The 18,068-nt window shown below is 30.8% G+C and overlaps 3 protein-coding genes across 3 annotated transcripts in view; 1 reads left to right on the top strand and 2 right to left on the bottom strand.

Annotated features, from left to right (window-relative positions):
* Positions 1-1,278: 1,278 nt before the first annotated feature.
* LOC129911398 (acyl-CoA-binding domain-containing protein 6) lies at positions 1,279-2,119 on the bottom strand. The gene has a single exon (XM_055989204.1). It carries the CDS (start codon positions 2,117-2,119, stop codon positions 1,400-1,402), a length of 720 nt encoding a protein of 239 aa, XP_055845179.1. The 3' UTR covers positions 1,279-1,399.
* Positions 2,120-2,217: 98 nt separating this feature from the next.
* LOC129911403 (SRA stem-loop-interacting RNA-binding protein, mitochondrial) lies at positions 2,218-2,713 on the bottom strand. The gene is made up of 2 exons (XM_055989209.1): positions 2,620-2,713; positions 2,218-2,527 (listed from the first exon to the last, which is right to left on the bottom strand). Exon 2 carries the CDS (start codon positions 2,476-2,478, stop codon positions 2,218-2,220), a length of 261 nt encoding a protein of 86 aa, XP_055845184.1. The 5' UTR covers positions 2,479-2,527; positions 2,620-2,713.
* Positions 2,714-12,124: 9,411 nt separating this feature from the next.
* The window catches only part of LOC129909731 (uncharacterized), a 62,365-nt gene continuing 56,421 nt past the window's right edge, over positions 12,125-18,068 (top strand). The window contains 1 exon segment of the mRNA XM_055986804.1: positions 12,125-12,686. The gene's annotated coding sequence lies outside the window, so the exon portion shown is untranslated.

Genomic DNA, 18,068 nt, shown 5'->3' with positions numbered 1-18,068 from the left:
TGTCAACTGTCGTAAGTTTTCGTGATCGCTATAAACGACCATCAGAAAAATATATTCAGTTTCATACTGTTACTTTTTTTCCTGATCGCTTTAACCGGCCCCTTAAAATTGTCCCCTCCAGGAGAAAAATGCAAGAATAAAATAACGAAGGAGAGCCTGAACCACTGTACCTGCTTTTCAAATAGCGAAATGCAAGCATAGTGTAGGTCAATTTCTTATGATCCTGAACTTTGCAATTTGTCTTCTAAGGTTCAGCAGCCACCAGAGTCGCAAAAGTAGTCCGATTTTGAAAAATTAAATGGCAATCGCTTCGTTTTATCAAAATTGAAAGATGATACCGAATGACAATCAAAGTAAACATTACCATTCAAGTGTGCTGAGTTCAACGCACGACAATTTCCTCTGGTGGGTATGGAAGGAGGCACAACATCGGTGAAAAGAATCGGAAAGAGAATTAGGCCAAAGAAATTCTAATGGTACATACTCTCGTATTTCAGGTTGCTGAAAAATGGTTATATAAAAATACATTTATACACAGATAACGACATCTTAGTTATAGGCTTATAGTTTTATGTCGTTTTCTTTCACTCCGGACTCCGGAGTAATTTTAGTACTACCGAGGTCCCCCGGATTTACTCCACATTTTTAGTCAGATTTACACACACACTTATGAATTTGAAGTTTGACATTTTAAAATTTTGTTTGAAAAGAGAAAAACGCGAAAAGTGTTTCTTTAAAATTCTTTTCTTATTAACAAAAACAACCATTATGAATATATTTCCTATTATATTATATTCCGCCAGATATATTTCTTCCATTATTTTCGTTAATTTTTCAATTTTTCCAAAATGAAATTGAAAACCGAATAAACGAATTTTTCAGCCAGTGTTCTTAATCAATTAAAAAAATCCTTTGCCAGATAAAAAAAAATCCCAGTTTTTTTCTGCGATGATGGGATAGAAGCAGACTTATCAACGAACGCTTATTATGCTTCATTAATTTTAATGTTAATTTTTTTTTTTTCAATTGATAACATTTTTTCCCTAGGCATATTATCACTATTTTTTTCAAGGAAATTATCTATTTTTCCCTTGTCACACACACAACTACAAAAATTACTCTCATTATGTTCTATCACTCCAGAAAAAGGAGCAAAAATTTAGAGTACTCCTTAATAGAGTGAAAGAAAACGACATTAGTTAAAGTAGTAGTTAAATCCCTCTTAGTGGAGCTCTGGAAAAAGAATTCATTTTATTTAAAAAAAAAAAAAAAAACAACTTGTATTTTCAAAAAAATGTTTTTTGAATTTTTTTTATTTTCTTATTTCAAGTTAATTTAAAAACCCAACCCCAAAACACAGCTAAAAACTTAAAAAAAAATATATATATATAAGCAATCCTCAGCTCTCCAACAACTTCCTAATATTCTCATCATCAGCCACCTCCAATGCTATCGCACCCTCATTATCTCTCAAATCTTTATCAGCACCAAATTTAATTAATATCCTCAAACAATCAAAATGTCCACAACTTGCTGCATAATGTAAACACGATTGTCCATCTGAATCTTGCAAATTAACATTCGCTCCAGAAGATAAAAGATATTCCAACAGATCACCAGCATTTCTATCAGTTGCCCAATGAATCAATCCCATTCCACTATCTTTATCCAAATTATTTATAGAATCTTTTACAAGGATTCTTTTTAACCCGGAGAGGTTGTTTTCTTTGACATAGTCGAAAGGGGTTTTATTGTCTTCGTCAATTTGTTCTTCTTCGTTTGCATGAACGGAATGAACAACCCAACCAGTTTTTAATTTAGATTTGTCGACTGCCTGCCAATTTGGATCAAGGCGGGATATTTTCTCAGTGTACAATCGTCTTGCTTCCTTTTGATCCATCTCACCGAGGGAATTCCAAGCACTCCATTTCGATCTGGCTTGTGCTTGGAATATGCCCGGTTTTGGGATATTACACTTGCCGCAAGTGCTTTGTTTATAGAGGCCATAGAGTTCTAATAAATCTGGCGCAGAAAGTTGCGTATGTATCTTTTGGACAGCCTCGGCAGCCGAATTGAAATTCAAGTCGGTGTCACTGTCGCTATCAGAGAAATCAGACATTGTTCTTTTTTTATATGCTTATAAACTAAACTTAAAACTAAGAAATTTTTGCTTTGTATTGGATTGGATTTTTTTCTTTTTTGGACAAAATTTACAAACTATGATTTTTGTACATTCAAATAATTGCCTTCTAAAATATGCTTTTGTGTGTTTTCAACGTTTTGCAACAATGACAAATGATTGAATGTTACAAAACCGTATCCTTTCGATAGACCAGTCTTTTTGTCAAATACAACACTGGCGTTAAGAACTTTGCCAAAATCTTTAAAATACGAACGCAATTCCTGATTGCCTACGGTCCAGGGTAGATTTCCGACAAAAAGTTTGTGTAATCCTCGAGCAGAGCGTGCAGATGCCATTGCCTTTTATTGCAAATTAATTTGAATGGTTGTCAGTTTTATTGGATTTCTGGAAATAGATTTATTTATTGCATAATGCAAAATTATTTGGTAAGTTTTTTTTTCTTTGGATAAAATAAGAAATTTTATTTTTTTTATTACTGGTGGATGGTTGAAAAGTGGAAAATTTTTCTGCGACTGCGACTGACAGTTTGAAGAAAAAAAATGTGCAGGAATGAGAATTTCTTTTTGATGATGGCAGCGCCATTGGTGGAGAGATTTTGAAGGTGGGTTTTATAACAGGGTGTATCATATGAAAAGAGGAATACCAATATTTTTGTAAAAACGTTAGTAAAAAATTATAAGTAATAATTTGTCCAGAAAAGGAACCTATTGGGTCAATAAAAATTATCCCGATTCCCAAAGAAAGCAGGATCATGTTTTTTTTTGTTTTTAAGCCTGGGGTCGAATTACGGCATACGTTCGTTAACGAATGGTTGCTATGTGTCTCTATCGTTTTCTAATAATTAAATAGAGACAGAAATAGTCAAAACGTTAACGTATGATCGTAATCGTGTGCCGTAATTCGACCCCTGGTGCGCTGATCGAGATAAATTTTAGCCAAGGAAAAGCTCCCATACAAATTTTATAGACAATTTGTATGAGATAAATTTTAGCTCGGCTAAATTTTTTCGATAATTTGTATGGGAGCTAAAATTTACATGTAAAATTGATCCAGACCAAATACATAATAAAACGCGGCTAAATGTGTGTTTTAAAATGATAAAACAGTATTAGTATTCATGAAACGGTGTAAAATCTGGTAAACGTGGTAAAATGGTAAATTTGTCAAAATTAGGTATGAGTTTGACAGTTTATTGACCAGATTTTCCCTTTTTGCCAGGTTTGCCCAGAGTTTACACCGTTGCATGAATACCCCTAGTGTCAAACCCTAAAAAATATTTTCAGGGTGTTGCTCTAAAATAAAAGTAAGATTTGAGTTTTATTAAAACTTCGAACTTTTAACTTATTTGTAGCGAAATGGCGAAGAAAATAAAAAATGTTTTGATTAATTACGTAAATACAAGGGGTCTACATGCAACGGTGTAAACTTTGTGTTACCTGGTAAAAGGTTAACAAAGTTTACACCGTTTTATGAATACCTACCCCTATATGAGCCAATGTTTGTTTAAGTGAAGGATTTGTAAGAAACTAAAATCAACAATAAACAGGGAGAGCGTAAATATTTCTTAAATAATCCATTCAATTTTTTTGTGCATATCATGTTTTTATAAATTGTTATTAAGTACAACAACACATTCCTATATATTACAATGTTGTTGGTAAACATGACCGCTTTTAATTTAATACATTCTAGTTTGATTTAGTTTAATTGATAGAGAGTTATGCCTCTTAATAAAGATAAAAGTCAGCACTCAGGTACATGACATACGGTAGAGGTAGAGAGCCGTTTATTCTCCACGACATGCACGCATGAGTCTATTTTTATTTGTAAATGAAAATAATTTCTATTTATTACATGTACATATTGTACATCCCCCAGTTTTTGCATGGTCACTAAAAACACTGGTCGCTTAAAATACGCATAGTACCTACGCGTAGCGTAGGTACATCAAAGACCATAAGCAAATCGTGAAAGTCAGAAGTTAATCAAATTACATGACAACTTTTTCGATACAAGTTCAAAGATGTTACGATATTAACCTATTGTGGAATTGGCTAGCGCAATAGCTATAGTATAGTCAAAAAACGACAAAATTTGTCGTTTATTGATTGTCTATGATGTAGTTGTCATTTTTATCTACTATATGGTATCCATTAAAAAGTTAAATGTTTTAATTTAATCAAATTGATCCTCCCCTACTCTTGCACATGCGGTTTAAGAAAAAGCCAATTAAAAAAATCAAAAAAAGCAAGTATACGCCACAGTGGACATTTTTTACAACTTTGGCCTAGATGCTAACACACCCTAATAATAACTAAATAATCACTTCCCCTCAATAACTGAACAAAAACGTGTTCTTGTAGTTGATAAATGAACTGAAAACAAAGGTGGGTTGAGTTTTTAATGGTAAAAAATGGTATATCTCGATTTCCGGCAAAACTACAAGTCCTATGGAAAAAAGTTGTATGGCAAAGTTGAAGGTACCTAATGAAAAGATCTACAACTTTTTATAAGCAATTTTTTCACATAACCTCAAAATGTATGTGAAAAATTAAAAAAAACCGAGTTTTTGGTTTTTTATTTTTATCTTTTTGAACAAAAAAGTTTTTTTTCTACGAAAGTTGGTGACAACTTAACTTATTATGTCTTAAATACACTGTAATTTATTTGATTTAACATATTTATTTTTCACCTTATTTTGACTTAATATTAAAAAAACACCCTAATTTTCAATCGAAAAATTAACTGGTCAAAATATCAGCTTTTTCAAAAAGACTGTAATTTATTTTTTCTTTCAGTTTTATCATATTCACCTCCTTTTCCAATAGGTTTCATTTTACTATGATTTTTTTTGGTTTCAAAAATTATCGACCCTCGGCTAATTCACACATTACAAAAATTAAAAATATTAATTCAATTTAAATAAAAATATTACAAAAACAAAAAAATAAACAAACACAAAACAAAAGCAATACAAATAAACAAAATATAAATTGCATTTTTTAATTTCATTTTTGTTGCTTAGTAACCAAAAAGAATTCACAATCCTGTAAAGTGACTGTAGCGCAGGATTGTAAAAATTATTTTTTTTTAATACATTTGTTTTCCATTACAAATTTAAAAAAATATTTATGGCAAATACAAAATGTTTGCATTAAAAAAAAAATTTATTTATTGGAAATGAATAAATTTTGCATTAAAAAAAATATTTAGGTACATTGAAAAAAAATGTTGTATTGTAATTTAACTGCAAATAAAAAATTTTCTGCATTACAAAAATAATTTCCAATGCAAAAAATGTGTTAATACGAATTTCTTATAATTTCGGCTATTTGACCATACATTAGTATCACTATTATAGTTAAAATAGCTTATGTATGGTTAAATACGGTGCAGGGAACTAAGTCCACGGGAACTAAGTCCACTGAGGGACTTCACTTTAGTAAAGTGGTTTTCTTTCCCATTCAAGGGAGGATTGAATTCCACTCTCTAATGGGAACCTAGTACACACTCAAAAAAATTAAAAGAGAATTTATTTACAACAACGATTTAATAACGAATAACGAAAGTAATCAAATAAGCGTGATTTTTTGTAAAAGTACTTTTTAGTAAAAAAAAAAAACGCGCAGGGGCGTAAGTCCCGTTTTTTCGGAATTTATGTCCCACTTTACTAGAATTCAATTCGTGACTTAGGTATGTCCCTCACTACTGAGACATAAGTCCCAAAAAAACAATTTCGGGACTCATTTCCCAAGCGTATTTTTTTTTTAATTTTTGCGTATAAGTACCTAAAAAGACAAGTTAATATGATCACTACTGATGAAATAGTAGACCCGAATTAGTAGAACCGGTCTTGATTTATTTTTTTCGGTAGTATAGTAACCAGTCCAATGCAAAGTACAATTACAAGATGTTGAAAAACAAAAAAAGAAGTTTGCAAACTTAATAGTTAGTCGAAATTGCATCGTAACAAAATAAGATCATGCAAAGTGAAAGTCTTTTCGAAAATATTTTTGATATGTATGTATTCTTTTTGAGTTGATAATAGGGTGAAGCGGAAAAACATTTGCTAACATGAGAATCTATTTAATTTGTACAACCCAAACGCGAAGCGGAAAAAAATTTTGCCCAGGGGAGAATCAATTTTGAGGTGTGAAAATAAAAATTCGCGCGAATTTTTATTTTCACACCTCAAAATTGATTCTCTCCTGGGCAAAATTTTTTTCCGCTTGGCGTTTGGGTTGTTTTAACTAGGTAGATTCTCATGTTAGCAAATGTTTTTCCGCTTCGCGTTTGCCAAATTATAACACTTCACTAACATATGTATATGTATAAACATTTGCGTCTGCCTGGCGATCTAACATTACCTAAGCAGAGGAACGAACTTGCGTGAGCGGTCCACTTACGATATTTAAAATGTCGTCGTCTTTTTAACTAACTGAAACTTTGCCTGGCTCGCTTCACAGGCTCTCAGTATTTTAAATCTCTTCTAGAGTCCTCTGTCCCGCTCACGTAACTTCGTTTCTCTGCTTAGGGTATGTAAAGTCGCCAGGAAGGCGCCAATAACAACACTTTTTTAACTAAACTGTGCCTTGTCCCGTGGATGTTAATTCCAAAATGAATGAAACTTACATCCACGGGGGCTAGTTCAATTTCTTGAAAACTGGATTTCGAAATGAACTGCTGATTTTAAAGATTCGGTAAAAAGTCAAATTAAAAACTCGCGACTCTTTTTCTTCTTATTTAACTTCTTCTTGGTGAAATGGGAATTAAGTTAACATTCAAAGGGAACGAAAACCACACGTTTTTTTCCGGAATAAGATTCCCACCTAGCATGGGAACTTATTCCACTTTACTAAAGGGGTTTTGGTTCCCACTGAGTGGGAACTAACTACCTCAGTGGACTTAGTTCCCGTGGACTGAGTTCCCCGCACCATTAAATACCCAACATTTTAAGAAATTCGACAAATATTTTAAAAATATTTAATACACACATTTTGCATTTTTTTTTCAATGCAGACAATTTTATATTTGCAATACATTTTTTAATGCAAAATATTTTTATTTGAAATAAAAATTTTATTTTCAATGCAAATATTTTTCAGTTGCAATTACATTTTTTTTTAATGCAATTATTTTTAAGTTGCAATACATTTTTTTTCAATGTATTATTTTTTCATTTGCATTGAAAAGAAAAATCTTGTTAAAATTGTAGTTTTACACACTTGTTGTTTCAAAAGCTAATCACTTCATACATATGTGCCCTTGATTATGAAAGTGGACTAAGTCACTTTTTGCATTGTTTAAAGAAAAACTTAAATAATAATTTTCTTATAACGATTTAATTATATTTCTTTTATGAAATCACTAGAGGAGCAATAAAGAAGTTTATTTACTGCAATTTTTAGGCTAGATTTGATGCCATTTTTAGGAGTGACTTAGTCCACTTTCATAATTAAGGGCACATATGCTTGTGAAATAATTATTTGTACTTTGTGAAACAGACTGCACTTAAAAATGGAAAAAATGAGCTTAAAGCATCCTCTTAAAAATAGTAAAAATGTAAGCATTAAGAACCGATTTATATTTTTCACCATCAATATTTCTTTTAAATTAAAAAAAAATATATTTATTAATTTAATGAAAATTTATGTTTACGAAAACAAATCAACTAAACGGTTTTCTTTAAACAAGCGGCAATTGTTGATTAATGCATTGATGAAGAATACCAAAATTGTAGATATTGATCCTTAAATTTCGATATCAATCGCATCAATTAAATACTTTTGAGTTCATAAATGAAATAGTTCGGTAGCATTAGAAAGACTACTTGCTTTTGGGTATTATTCAAACAAAGTCCTGCCCATTAAAAATTGTGTCTAAATTTTTTAAAACTATTGAAATACTTTCTGTTTTTTTGTTTTCATTTTTAGATGTGAAATAAGGTGCAGGGAAATAATTCCACGGGAATCTGCTCCACATGGGAATTTATTCCACTTCAAGTGGGAATCTATTACACTTTTTGAAGTGGAATAAATTCTCACCGTGGAAGGGAATTTATTACACCTATTTTTTTGTGGAATTATTACCCACCAAAACTGTGGAAAATAGATTAATTTCTGAATATTTTAAGAAACATTTGAATTCATATAAATCAGTACTTTATGTATACGGAAATAGAAGGTTTAGTTTAAAAAAAAAATATTTTATTTTTATAAAACGACGTTGTATTCTTTTTCAAAACAAACGATTATAGAGTTTTTCCTTCAACTGAAGTTGCTTGGACGGAATTCTTAATAATGTAACTACATCTTGTGGATATAAATAACCATTTATATTGATAATGATGTTATGAAATAATGCCAATTAAAATAAGGCCAACATTAGAAGCGAAGCGGAAAAAAAATTTCTCACATGAGAATCTACTCAAATTTCACAACCCAAACGCGAAGCGGAAAAAAATTTTGACCACGGGAGAATCAATTTTGAGGTGTGAAAATAAAAATTCACGCGAAGCGGAAAAAAATTTTGACCACGGGAGAATCAATTTTGAGGTGTGAAAATAAAAATTCACCCGAAGCGGAAAAAAATTTTGACCACGGGAGAATCAATTTTGAGGTGTGAAAATAAAAATTCGTGCGAATTTTTATTTTCACACCTCAAAATTGATTCTCCCGTGGTCAAAATTTTTTTCCGCTTCGCGTTTGGGTTGTGAAATTTGAGTAGATTCTCATGTGAGAAATTTTTTTTCCGCTTCGCTTTCAACCAATTTATTACAAGAGGGGTTTATATGTTTTTGATCATTAAGTTATCATTATTTGTCCGCTTTGTTTCTAAGATATTTCTTCAAATCACGCGATCTGAAAACTATGAAACTTGAAAGAAATCTTTTTAATAAATTCCCAGTTTATATTATATTTTCCCAGATCGAATTGGAAGGAGCTCTACTATTCTTTATGCCATGAAAATGGTTTATAAACTGAAGGTAGGTACTATCCATTTCCGCAAAACTCATTTTTTTTTTAGATTGCACATACAATACAAACATAAAGTAAAATCGTTCTCCAAAATGACAAGAAATAAATCACCAAAATAGAAGGTGAAGTTATTTTCCAATTAAAAGTGTAATAAATTCTCACTCGTGGAGGGAATTTATTCCATTTCGAAAAGTGGAAAAGATTCCCACATGAGGTGGAATAAATTCTCATGTGGAGCAGATTCCCGTGGAATTATTTCCCTGCACCGTGAAATAAGTACCAAAAAAAAATTAAAAAAAAGAATTAACAGATTTAAATTCCTATGCACCAATTTTTAATGATCACTAAAAGTAAGACTAAAAATTATCTATATACATTTTTGAAAATTGGCCACGGCAGATCATTCAACTCTCTAATCAACCGATTAAATTGATTTCAAATAAATTTCACATGAAAATAATAATCAATGATTTGCAAAAAATAATAATTTATTTTTCCTTTTAAAGAATTGTTTTATCTAATCTAAAATCTATCAAACATTAACATGTATAACCTTTCTTTTATTAAATGTCTACAATCACTATAAAATACGTTAATACAAACATAGCCGTAGCTAGGATTTCATTTCGGGGGGGGGTTACCTCAGACTGAAAATTTTTTTTTTTAAGATTCACAAAACTTTTTTATCAACTATAGGGGTGTTTTTTCTATTACTCAGTTGCTACTCATTTTTGATTTTATTCGCAAAACAATAATAAAAATTACACAAGTAAGTATTTGTTTTTATTGTTTTTCGAATAAAATAAAAAAATGAGTAGCTACTGAGTTGAAGAAAAAACACGCCTTATATGTAACTGCAGTCGATTCTTAATTCCGCTAAAGCAAATGGTCATTAGAACTGTGTCAGAGCGAAAAACTTGTCAATATCCTTTTTAAGTATTTTTTAGGAGAGAAATTCATAGTTAAAAGTTTAAAATAGCTCTGCTTACCGTAGAAGAATTTAAGAATGTACCGAATATAAAATGGCCGAATATTCGGCGGCATCTCTAGTTTAAATTAGTACAAGGAGTGATAAGATGTTTGATATAAATTGCGAGCGTTAGCGAGCAAGAAAATTTTTTTGAAGAAATAAATTTGAACCATTATTAGGCTTTATACAAAAAATTATTTCGCACAATTTTATATATAAAAACATTGAAAAATGAAATTTTTCTCCCACTAAAATTTTGTAGCAACAAATTTAAATATTCTATTATATCAATTTAGTTCTAAATTAAATCGGGAATACTTAAAATTAAAAATTTTAAATAATCCAAGTTGTTTGGCATGAGCTAATTTTCTAATTTGAAACAATTTGATAAATAGAAAGCTAAAAATATAACGAAAAATTTTACATAGGTACTCTCTGAAATAAAAGGATAAGATGTCGGAAAGACTTAAATAGATTTAACGGTAATATTTCAAAAACGTGATGTAATCGAATATTTTTATCTTCGGATTCGAGTTCAGCAACCCTTTGAAAAAGTATAGTTTAGCCTCGACATCAAAAACCTTGTAGATAAATACTTGTGTTATTTAAAGGGTTCTTAAAAAAACATTTTAAGGTGTTTACATAGTGCTTTAGGAAATGATCAAACAGGTAAAAACTAGTTTTTTGAAAATCCCTTACCAAACGTTGTAATGGACCACAAAATTGTTGTTTTTCCTTATAAAAACTTTATCGACAGCTTCTTAAACGATACGAAATTGGTAGAGACTTTTAGGGAGATTTTCGGGATCGGGTCAAAATTCTGGCTTCAAAATTCTGCTTTTCAAAATTCTGCTTTTTTAACGAAAATTCTGTTTTTCAAAATTCTGCTTTTCAAAATTCTGCCAGCATTATTCTTGAACAAAAAATTCTGCCAATTCTGTTTTTTTTATAGCATATGCGCTGACTAAAGAAAAATACACCTCATTAATGTAATTCAACATTGGTACTTTCCCAAATTTTTTTATTTGAGTGTCGCAAATATTTTTCAAATAAAATCTATAACTTATTGGAACCCATCGGTTGCTTGATACAAAATATTCCTTTTAAAAAATTTTGAATTATTTTCGGAAATGTTTAGTATTAAAAACCTGTTCTTAATTTTTTCAAATTTATTTATTTAAAAAAAAAAATAAAAATACATTCAAAGAATAACAAATTATGTAGGTAAGCAGATAGTTTTTCAAGAAGATGATTTTACAGAAGTCTGCAAAAAATTAAAGAACGGTTTGGAAAAGCGCGCGCTTTTTAACATTTTCCAAACCCTTTTTTAATTTTTTGCAGAATTTTGAAAAACAGAATTATGAAAAGCAGAATTCTGAAAAACAGAATTTTGAAAAGCAGAATTTTGAAAGCAGAATTTTGTAAAGCAGAATTTTGAAAGCAGGATTTTGACTCCGGCAGAATTTTGACCCCAACCCGAGATTTCCAGATAGGTAATTAAATTACTAAAATACAAAAACAAACCATTTAGTACTGCAAATATTAGACTTATAGGTATTTTTTTATACTATATCTTTTGATTTTCTGAAAAAAAAAATTTCGGGGGGGGTTAAACCCCCAAAACCCCCCCCCTAAATACGGCTATGAATACAAACAATTAATTTGAACATGCACAAACGCACAACTTAACCTCTTAAATGTCATTAACCTTTAATTTTTTTTTTGCTAACCAAAAAGCAATTAACAATTATATGACACTAGCCTAGTTTTTAATCAAAAAAATTTTAACACAATTATTTATTATTATTATAATACTTTTTCAAGTACAATTAAAAAAAAGGCAACACTTCTTTTCTCTCTGCACTTGAACTTTGAGTTTTTGAGTAAGCAAAAATGAGCTTTCTAAAAAGCTCTTTTTTCTGTTGTTATATGCATAGAAGTGACGTCACACATCATCACGACACGAACCATTCATAAACTCAAACAACGAAAAAAATACCCTCTATTGAAGTTATTTCCACTCTCATATTCTCAGTAGACATTTACTATTTAGTGCTTGAAAAGGTTCCCATTCGCACTCTCGCACTACCTCTACACGGATCTCATCTGTCAGTCTTTAGAAAACCGAATACCTATTTAGTCACAATCTATCTCAAAAAACTGTGATTGTTTACAAAATAATAGCAAAAAAAGTATCCTCAAAACCGTGTGAACTTAACCCTTTAGTGCGCGGCTGTTGACGTTTCGTGCAACTTAGTCATAAAGTTAACTATATTTTTTTATCATGAATAATTGAGAAAATATCACAAGAAAATTATTGCTAACGGTGGTGCTTTGTAGCTTTACATATTTTTATGATAGGTACCTACACAAAAATTGGTATTGTTTGTGTTACATAAGTTCTGTCAAGTGCATAGAACTGTCAACCCAGCTGGTGGTTGGAGGTTGAGTTGGTCAAGTTCAAGTGATAAATAATTATTATAGGAATAAATACTCCTATAAGAGATAGTGAGTGACCTGTCAGTAGTCACAAGAGAAATTATTAATCAATAAATCCATAACTACCTGCGCTTTTTCGAAATCAAATTCTGGAGAGGTAGGTACTTATAATAATTCTCTTTTTTTTTTTTTCTTTTTATCGAACATTCTTTTACTTTTTTTTTTTTTTTTGTGAATAATTAGATATTCTTGTCATAACCAAACAATTTATATTGATGACGGGATATGTCAAAATGCTTTGTCTTAAACAAAAAATTTTTGTCTACACAATTTGCCTTCCTTTTTTGCAAAGTGTGGAGGCCATAAAATATTATTAAATTTAATTGTCTATAACCTTGCATGAAATTTGTTTCGATATTAGAAATAAATAAAATTGAAATCGTGATCTTGGGGGAATTTTATGGGAGACGGTGGATGAATAGATAGTTACACCGGGTAGTTTTTATCGGGGGTTGTTAATTATTTTTCTGTATTTTCTTGCTTCAATATTTACAACCGGAACCGGTTATAACAAGGGTTTGTTCTTATATTTTTGTGTACCAAGAAAACCATTTATATAAACAAAAAGCAGATGATACTACCTAAACCTACAAACCCAAAGATACACCTTTTTTTTGTTTTGATTTTGTTTTTATGTCATTCATCTGCTGGCTATGTAACCGGTAGTATGGTGGTCGAATTCAGAATATACCTAAATTTATATACCTACTGACAATTCGTATGTATTTGCTATGTGCATATAGCATAACATCTCATTATATAGCATCTTTTATGACGATGATGTTTTGCGATGAGAGAGAAGAACCGGTCGACCAGCGCATGTTTTTTTTTTTTTTTTCTTTATTTTTGTGTATCTTATTCTAAATAAACCCCCGCATGATGGTGAAATTGATTTTATGTCCTAGAAATTGTTTCTTTTGTTTGTGTGTCGGAAGAAATTGAAAAATCATTTATTTTTCTTATGAATTTTAAAAATTGGCATAATTTTATTTTTGTTTTTAATTATTTTTGTGAATTTTTTTAAAACAACGACATTGGCAATACTTAGTAACGAATCCTTGAAAACAGAGATGTCATAGTGACATATTATGAGATATAAGATAATAGTTAATGAAAATAGCCCTGTTCCTTCGGAGGTGTTTACTCTTGAGTAGAGAAATCTAGTACAACAACTACACATTCCTATCTCCTCGAGTAGAAGATCATTTGTGTTAATTGTAGTACTAGATCTACTCGTGAGTAAACTACCACCCTCCAATGGAACGGCCCTAGTAATTACTTTAATTGGAACGTACAGGTGGTTACAGTGGTGGTCACGTAATTAAAAACGCGAAATTGTTAATTTTTTCATCAGTTAGATTTTTTTAAGCACCACTGTGTTTGGCTAGTAACGTTAGTCGATGAGGTCTGTCATGTGATTTCCAAAAATGTGTTTCCTGAACGCGGGAAATTGTCCAAACGTGGTTATTTTAGAGAATTAATTTAAAGTCGACATTATAGCTGGACAGAAAATTAGAAACGAAGACAGAATTTGTTTTTAATGAGCCTATCGATGTTATTGGATTGCAATTATAACGCAGTTTAAAAATTGGTAAAAATAGATCATGCGCAGTCCAGAACTACGGAAATTGATTGATTATTATCAAAACAACCAATGAGTCAATGAACTCCATAGCTAAAGGATTTAACTGTTCAAATATGATGGTTTTTTTGGAGCCATCAAAAGAACTGAAAGTATGAAAACCCCTAAAAGAAAGATGCCCCAACAAACATTATCCCTTCTATAAAGCTTTACAGGAGCTACATTAACACCTGTAAAGCTTTATAGGAGCAAATTTGTTATTCGGGTGGGCTAATACGTAGAATCAGCAAAGCCGATCGTTTCTTGACTTGAATTAAGCGGATTGCAACTTAATTTAAGCGGATTTCTGCGTGGTTTTTTGCTAATATGATAAGGTGAAAGCTTAAATAAAGAAAGGTGACATCACCTTAAATTAAGGTGACAAGACACATTAATTTCCTGAATGCGCAAATAAAAACAACAAAAACAACTGGCAGCCACCGGGGATCGAACCTACAACTGTTGGGTTACAAGACCATTACCTTACTACTGTGCTAACTCACTGTTGGAAATGAGTATGATAAACTGCAAATAAAGCTCAAGTGTGACTATAATTTTAAAATTTTTATTTTTGATTGGTTTTTTTTAAGATGAACATTCACATTAAAATAAGATGAAGTTCACATTAAATTTAACAGAGTTTTAGTGGAATCACCTTATTTTAGGCCGTGTGCGAATTGCGTTAAAATGTTGGTTAAAATTTCTACCACAATTAAAATTTGACGTTTGGTTAAAAAAGGGATCAAATTTATTTTTTTGCTGTGCGAATTGGGTTAAAATGTATTAAATGGGACTTTTTTCTTGGTACCTACTAATTTGAATAAAATTTTCTCAAGATAAAACAAAATTACCCTCAAAAATGGTTTTTCTTATGTTCAATTAACTATTTTTTTTAACAAAACCCAGTTGAAAATTTATCAAGTTAAATATTCTAGTATGAAAATGTAAGAAATTCTCAATTTCACATACTTTTTTTTTATTTTATCGATAAATTCCCATTTCATTATGATCAAAAAGAAATTTATTAATTCAGTCTTCTAACACTAATTCGTAGTTCTCCAGCTGCCAACAAAATAGAAATATAAAAAATAAAAAACAAACAAACAATTATTTCAATTTATTATTTCAGGATGAATATTAATTTGAGGAAGTACTTTGTATTAATACTTTTAACATTTCTTAAAATATCAACGCATTATAACAAAAATAATTTCAAATCTATCTTGATCTTTCTATCTTGAGAAACGTCAAATTTTAACCACTAGTGTCAAATTTTACCCTGTTCCGCAGCTGGGTAAATTTTAACCCATTTTATTCACCATGCTAGTGTCAAATTTTAACCAAACGTCATATTTTAACCAACATTTTAACGCAATTCGCACACGACCTTAAGCGGATATCATCTTATTTTAAGGTGGTGAAATTTAATGTGCGCATCATCTTATTTTAACGTGACACTTTTTTCTCCATGTAGTACCTAAGATAAAAGATTGTTATGGGGCGTAGTCAGTGGCGTATCCAGAAAAGAATTTGGGGGGGAGGGGGGTGGGGGGTTGAAAAATTTTTCAAAATTTTTTGATAAGGTAAATGTACTACAAATTTGTCTCTTTTTTTATTCATCTTTGATCGAAAGAAAAGCGTTGTGCTGCGGTACTGAAAGTCGTATAGTAGCATTTTACTGCTACCTCGAAAATGCTTCGAACTGTCAAAACTGAAGGATCATCCATTTTTATTTTGTTTCTAAAGTTAAATTACTGCTACTTTGAACATGGATGCAATTTTATTGGCAACTTTATTGCAAAAAGCAGAATTTAAAAGAAAAAATAAGAAGTCACATTTTGCGAGACATATGAAATATGTAAGTGAAATGCAGAATATGGGCGATATTATTGCAAATTTTCAAAGAAAAATGAATTAGATAAAGTGTAAAGCGAATGAGGTTGCAAACACTTAGGCATGATATTTCATGCCTCATGTGTTTTATGTATTTTGTATTAAATTAACAACAAATAAACATTACAAAACAATAAAAATATAAGTTTTGATAATATTTTGGTCCAAAAATTGGAGATTCATTGAAAAAGATACCAAGTTCACGAGCAGAAACAAAGCGAATTGAATTCGATCAGAAAATCGAAATGAGCGAAAAAATGTAGAACACCTAATTTCACTATCGGCAACGCAAGTGAATGCTCAAAAAGTGAAATGCAAAACGTAAAAGTCTTAAAAACTAATTTTCAATGAAATTCTTTTGATGTTTAATCCGAAATATATATTTTTTAATAATATGTTCATTTTTTTAATACAAATCAGAAGCACAAGCTGGAATAGCTTAAATAAACCATTAGTTATGTTGAACACTAAGATTTTGAGATATAAAAATTTGTATTTCCAATATCTTTGAGAAAAATATTATTTTTGAAAAAAAGTAATATACTCAAGACAATAAAATACGACGTGATTACATAAGAAGAGCTTTGCAAAATTTAACGGTGATGTAATTCGACGTCAAAACAACAAACAAATTATTTGAAGAATTCTGAATTGGACTAAAATCCTGAAAATCCTAAACCTCAACGTCAACTAAGGCACTTACTCAAACAAACACAAACAACCATTTTAGAATTTGGAGGGGGCTCGATCATTTGAGCTGCCTCTAAATCCCTACGATTTATGAAGAAGTTTCAGTTAATCATGTAGATTATGATGAAATCAGCTAAATAGTAACATGATTTTGGAGGCTTGGGGGGGGGGGCTTGAGCCCCCTGAGCCCCCCCCCCTCAATACGCCACTGGGCGTAGTAATATCTTTTATCAATAGGTCGAGAACTGTCAGCCAGACCATAAGGCGTTGCCTATTAAAACATGGTCTCTACACGGATGTGTTGCGTGGAGAAAAGCACATGAATGTGTCAAAAAAAAAATCTCAATGCACGGTTGACTTTCGCTATAGGCTGCACGCAAATAAAACATTGTAATTTTGGAAAAGAAAAATACTCTGGAGAGATGAATCTAAATTCAATATTTTTTAGGTCAGATGGTCAAGTGTATGTAAGACATCCTCAGAATAAAGAATGAGACAAAAAATATGCGCTGAAAACTGGAGAACGAGAGAACATAATAGTTTGGGCTGCAATTTCTTGCGTAGTGTTGGTCAACTAGTAGGGATTATGCCTACACTTGAAATCGCTCTATTCCGAAAAGGGTTGATTTTACAGAAAAATGAATAAGGCAATATTTGTAGATAATTTTATGACAAATTAAGTAGTGACGAAGTAGGAATTTTTCCGCAGATAAAATCTAAAATTCCTGGACTATCTATTATTTTACCTTTACATCACATAAAAAGTTAAAATTTTAAGGGTATCTACTATTATTGCTTGCAATTCACACTTGAAGGCATAATCATGGCCGGAGGGTAAAATAGCTCAAATGCCACTTCTAACACAGCTCTGCGAATTATTTGTCTTTAGAATCTTTTTAATTATAACCGAACTTATGTAGAAGCATTTATCAAGTAGTATTTTATAATCAAATCAAAATAGTTAGTATGAAAAAAAAAAACAAGATATAAAATGAAATGTCATTCCGCAAAAAAAAAAAAATTGCACAACACTTTAACAACAATAACCTAATAATTATAGAAAAGCTTTAAGGCATTTCTTCCGTTCATTATCTCTAGGTATAACTAGTCACAACAAATGATTTTTGTTGAGAAAAAAAAAAAATATTTGAGATAAGAAAGCTGATTTGCAGTTCCTACGTAACTACCATTCCCTTCAGAAATATCAAATTTGAAAGATCAGCCACGGTTATAAACTTATTTAAAATATGACAAGTAAATATAAAAAAGAATACA

Source organism: Episyrphus balteatus, chromosome 2, assembly GCF_945859705.1.
Source record: "Episyrphus balteatus chromosome 2, idEpiBalt1.1, whole genome shotgun sequence".
Taxonomy (NCBI): Eukaryota; Metazoa; Arthropoda; class Insecta; order Diptera; family Syrphidae; genus Episyrphus; species Episyrphus balteatus.
The sequence above is the reverse complement of the archived record's forward strand: the minus strand, read 5'-3'. Positions and strand labels throughout refer to the sequence as shown.

Excerpts from the sequence above, each read along its gene's own strand:
- LOC129911403 (XM_055989209.1), bottom strand. The coding sequence starts at position 2,478 with ATGGCATCTGCACGCTCTGCTCGAGGATTACACAAACTTTTTGTCGGA.
- LOC129911398 (XM_055989204.1), bottom strand. The coding sequence starts at position 2,119 with ATGTCTGATTTCTCTGATAGCGACAGTGACACCGACTTGAATTTCAAT.